Source organism: Lolium perenne, chromosome 4 (assembly GCF_019359855.2).
Source record: "Lolium perenne isolate Kyuss_39 chromosome 4, Kyuss_2.0, whole genome shotgun sequence".
NCBI lineage: Eukaryota > Viridiplantae > Streptophyta > Magnoliopsida > Poales > Poaceae > Lolium > Lolium perenne.
Genome location: NC_067247.2, coordinates 62,270,753 through 62,275,853, shown reverse-complemented (window position 1 = coordinate 62,275,853; position 5,101 = coordinate 62,270,753). Strand labels below are relative to the sequence as shown.

Here is a 5,101-nt window from a genome sequence, read left to right as displayed (position 1 = left end):
ATACTCCACACATTTTTCTCATCTCACATGTATATTTTTTTATTTAGAAAGTAAGCATTAATGTTTTGTTTAGGTGAATGTGCTAGATTTCATTATACTTGTGTACTGCTCATAGTGGGAGTAACATAGCTAGTAACATCACACATCTCAAGGCATTTTGGTGACATGGCATGCGAATAAATAAAGAAAGAGAGTGAGGTGGTAACTAGCTATGTTACCATAACATCACATACCCCAAGGCAAAATGAGTCTACAACATAATAAATGACACAATGCATGACACCACATATAAGTTACTACCCACTATGAAGGTAGTAACCTAGACTAGTAACATGGTATATGTTACTAGTCTAAGTTACTCCCCACTATGAGCAGCCTAACATGATCAAGTAGTACATCTTATTATGACTATTAGTACTTCCTAATATTTTAAAATAGTACTTCATAGTATCAAATTGCAAGCATTAAAGTAGCATTTGAAGGTCTCAAACGTTATTAAATATAGGATTTGTACTTATAAGTAAGTGGTACTACTTTGACGACTTTCGACATCTGCTCTGCTGTCAGTGGAATTTTAACCTCCGGTGGTAGCTTGTTTAATCACATTATTTGAAATTCTTCTTCACCCTTCTTTTTGGATGGCTCTCATTCATCCATCTTCTCAGGCGTGTCTTGTTTGTTTTTCTACAGAATTAAAAGTAGTAGCAGATCATTACATGGTAGATTGTCGAAACTATCAAGTTTCCAGAAGGAACGGGGGAAATTTGAAGAGTACTTTTGACTAGTATCCAAAATCAAGTGTTAAAGTTTGACAAAACTTTTGATTAGTTTCTAGAACCTAGTAATGAAGTGTTGAAGTTTGAAACTTCTTTCTGTTTAGAATCAAAAAACAATGAGAAATTTTTGTATTAAATATATGTGTGTTTGTTCTGTTAATTAGATCTTCTATGTATCATATTTAATCTTGCGGATCTGCATGTTAGATATTTACCCATGTTCTCAATACTTCTTATCTTCTTGTTCTCGTTCTTCGTCTTCCTTCGTTCCCTTGTGTTGCTGTTGTTCGCCCCTCTCGTTTGAAATTTGAATCGGTTGAGAAAGAAGAGATGTGAGGTGGCATACGAAGTACCAAGGTAGAAGGTGTGTTCGAGTTGTCCCTCGAGAATGTAGCCTGGCGATTTTAAATTAGTGAAGATATCTTCGTTACAAATTTGCTTCTATTGTTTTTTCTCGCTATGACTTGTGGGCTAGCAGATATCATTAAATGGATGGCGTGTACTATTCCATGTATCACATAATCTATTTCTCTTGTATGACATGTGAGTCCATCATTTGATGAATCTTTCATTCCTACCTTGCCACCTCACAAAATCTACGTGAGCTACTTCATGTGAATGACATGTGGGGTCGCACCCTATTGGAAAGTTGATTTCTCACTCTTTCTTTCCCACTTTCTCATTGTGGGCTATGTGTGGTGTTTGGTTTGTTTCCTTGATTCCTAAGTCGTTTTCCTCTTATCCTTATCTCTTTCCTCATTTCTAGATCTTGTTTTGATTTTTTTTTTCTTTGGGTGAAGGAGTATAGTAGGTGTCTTTACTTTGTGAAACTTGCTGAAAATTTTCTTTTAAACATTTTGTTTCACTCTATTCAAGCTAAGTTCATGAAAGTTAGATTTTTTGGAAACTATCTTAGAGTCCAATTTGGAATGTTTCTAGTTTTATTGAGTTTTATTATCATCATGCTTGAATATGTTTCAGAATTCAAAATTTAAATTTTATCGAAACGAACCGTTTTGAATTTGTTTAAAAGATATTATGGAAAATATACCCATATTCAAACAAAACGTTAATCTGATATATATTCCAATAATACAACTATTTTAAATTTTGGTTAATTAGATATATGCCACTGCAATTATTATGTATTTGAGAAATGCCACGACAATTTTCATCTTTTGAAGCTATTTCAAAAGATAAGAATTGTAGTGACATTTCTCAAATACGCAATAATTGCAGTGGCATATAGTATCTAATTAACCCTTTAATTTATACTAAAAATTAAATCAATATGTTAAACAATAAAAGAGGTAGTACTAATGTAAGGTAGCACTACATGGAAAAGGTTTGCTTATAAGTAGTAATCTCAAAATAGATAACCTCTCATGCACGGAACAAACGGTCGCTCTCGTCACTGATCACTGGATAGCCAGATCGAGACGCCAACGATACGAACCTGCCCAGGGAACGCGATGTGCGATGGAGATATGGAAGTTCGAAACCGCACCGCGCGGCGGAAGACAAGACAATCTGATAATGCTTTCACTGGACGAGCGACAAATTAAGCCAGCTCATATCTCCGTGGACGTAATCCCAGCCATGGCGTGCGCAAAACTGCACCGCAAGTCTGCCTTCTACTAGAAGAAATCCAACCACGCACGCGCGATATATGGCCGCCATGCAGGCTCAGTGGTGCCGCGCAACATACCTCCAATCAATCCACGAGTACAGTGCTTTTCCCAATCAATCCATTAGAAAGTGCTTTTCGCAATGCTTTTCGCAATCAATCCATGATACAGTACTTGTCGCAATCAATCCGCAAGCTAAAAACACCCATTCGGCCATTCCCCCCACAGTGACTGAAACAATGGACAAGGCCTGCATTGCCGTCTTCTCCTTCGCAGTCCTCTTCCTGATCCACTACATTCTAGGAGGCAAGAAGAACCATGGCGGCGACAAGGCCGTGCAGCTGCCGCCGAGCCCTCCGGCCATCCCGTTCCTCGGTCACCTCCACCTCGTGGCGAATAAGCCGTTACACGCCACGCTGCGCCGCCTCGCCGGGCGCTACGGGCCGGTCTTCTCGCTGCGCCTCGGCGCGCGCAACACCGTGGTGGTGTCCTCGGCGGCTGGCGCCAGGGAGTGCTTCACGCAGCACGACGTGACCTTCGCCAACCGGCCCCAGTTCCCCTCGCAGCTGCTCCTCTCCTTCGCCGGCACCTCGCTCGTCTTCTCCAACTACGGCCCGCACTGGCGCAACCTCCGCCGCGTCGCCGCCGTGCAGCTGCTCTCTGCGCACCGCGTCGCTTGCATGTCCGGCGTCATCGCCGCCGAGATCAGCGCAATGACTCGCCGGCTCTGCCGCGCGGCCGCCGCCGGCGGCGGCGCCGCTAGGGTTCAGCTGAAGCGGAGGCTGTTCGAGCTCTCCCTCAGCGTGCTCATGGAAACCATCGCGAATACCAAGGGAACCCGGCCGGTGGAGGACGCCGACACGGACATGTCCATGGAAGCCCAGGAGTTCCAGAAAGTGGAGGAAGAGCTCTTCACGTACATCGGCGCGGCCAACATGTGGGACTTCCTGCCGGTGATGCGGTGGTTCGACGTGTTCGGCGTCAGGAACAAGATCCTGGCCGTCGTCAGCAGGAGGAACGCGTTCATGCGGCGGCTCATCAACGCCGAGCGCCGGAGGCTTGGCGAAGGTGGCGGACAAGGCGACAAGAAGAGCATGATCGCCGTGCTGCTCACCTTGCAGAAAACAGAGCCAGACTTGTACACTGATACTATGATCACGGCTCTCTGTTCGGTGAGTTCATCTTTAGTAACTAAGAGAAGAAACGTTTATGCTTCTCTCAGTCTCAAGTTAATTAAAACTTAGTTTCTTCACTAAGGACACTAGCTTGTTCTACGAGTCAATAATTTTCAGCATTCATTCGTTGAGGTTATCAGATACACACATCTACGCGACCGGAGTCACTCTATTACTCCACTATTTTTTAAAATCATAGCACTACAGGACTCGTAGAACAAGTTATGTGCATAATTGAAGTTATTTGGGGTTGAGTTGATAAATCATAGTTCTACATAATTTTCAGCGTTCATTATCACAAACAACTTAAAACAACTTCTCACTGCACCTCTTTTTCTCCAATAATTCTTTGCAGAATTTATTTGGGGCTGGAACAGAGACCACCTCAACCACGACGGAATGGGCGATGTCGCTCCTGCTGAACCACCCAACGGTGATCAAGAAGGCCCAGGCCGAGATTGACGCGTTCGTCGGGAACTCTCGCCTAGTCGCTGCTGACGACGTTCCCCGCCTCGCCTACCTCCACTGCATTATCAGCGAGACGCTCCGGTTGTACCCACCGGTGCCACTGCTGCTTCCGCATGAGTCCTCCACTGACTGCAAGGTCGGCGGCTACAACGTGCCGAGCGAGACGATGCTTATCGTGAACGCATACGCTATCCACAGGGATCCGACAGCATGGAAGGACCCGGCAGTGTTCCGGCCGGAGAGGTTTGAGGACAACAAGGGCGACGGGATGCTGGTGCTACAGTTCGGGATGGGGCGGCGGAGGTGCCCTGGGGAGACGCTGGCGTTGCAGATGGTCGGGATGGTTCTGGCTACGCTGTTGCAGTGCTTCGACTGGGAACGGGTGGACGGCGTGGAGGTGGACATGACGGAGGGGCAAGGGATCACCATGCCCAAGGCCGTTCCTTTGGAGGCCGTGTGCAGTCCGCGCGTAGCTATGTGTGATGTCCTTCAGAAGCTCTAACGATCGAATTGAAGTGTATCATCATATTTACACCATATAGCCTGGTTTGATAGCGTTTCATCCTACTATATAAATAAACCTGCTGCTGCTTGCGAGCATATTCATGATATCATCTGTAATGCATTCTGCTAAAGAGTGTCTACTAATGCATTTTATACTTCTAGTGTACTTAAAGGAATCAGAGGGTATTATTTGGAATCCTAGAAAATTCCTACTAGTTCGTTTACTTATCTGGATTTAGACGGGCTAATCCTGTATCACATATATCTTCTTATTTCTGCCTAAATTAAAAACTCACCATCATATTAAAATATTTTTGAGGGAGACTATTTGTGGGGATTGGGGGGAATTGAGTGAACATCAGCTAATCCCCCATTCCAAACCCCTCTGAGGTGAAAATAGGAGAAAAATAAACAAGCCTACACTAATAGAAAAACAGCTAGCCGTCAGTTTGTTAGCAGCGGCGCACAATGCTACTGGTGCGCCACTGCTATATAGCAGCGGCGCACCACTAGGTCGTGTGTCACTGCTAGAAACTTACTAGTGGCACAC

At 44.8% G+C, this 5,101-nt stretch overlaps 1 protein-coding gene across 1 annotated transcript; it reads left to right on the top strand.

Annotated features, from left to right (window-relative positions):
• The first annotated feature begins 2,530 nt into the window (after positions 1–2,530).
• LOC127292737 (cytochrome P450 81Q32) lies at positions 2,531–4,775 on the top strand. Its single transcript, XM_051322189.2, has 2 exons — positions 2,531–3,576; positions 3,935–4,775. The coding sequence occupies exons 1-2, from the start codon at positions 2,644–2,646 to the stop codon at positions 4,547–4,549; spliced, it is 1,548 nt and encodes a 515-aa protein (XP_051178149.2). The 5' UTR covers positions 2,531–2,643; the 3' UTR covers positions 4,550–4,775.
• Positions 4,776–5,101: the final 326 nt, after the last annotated feature.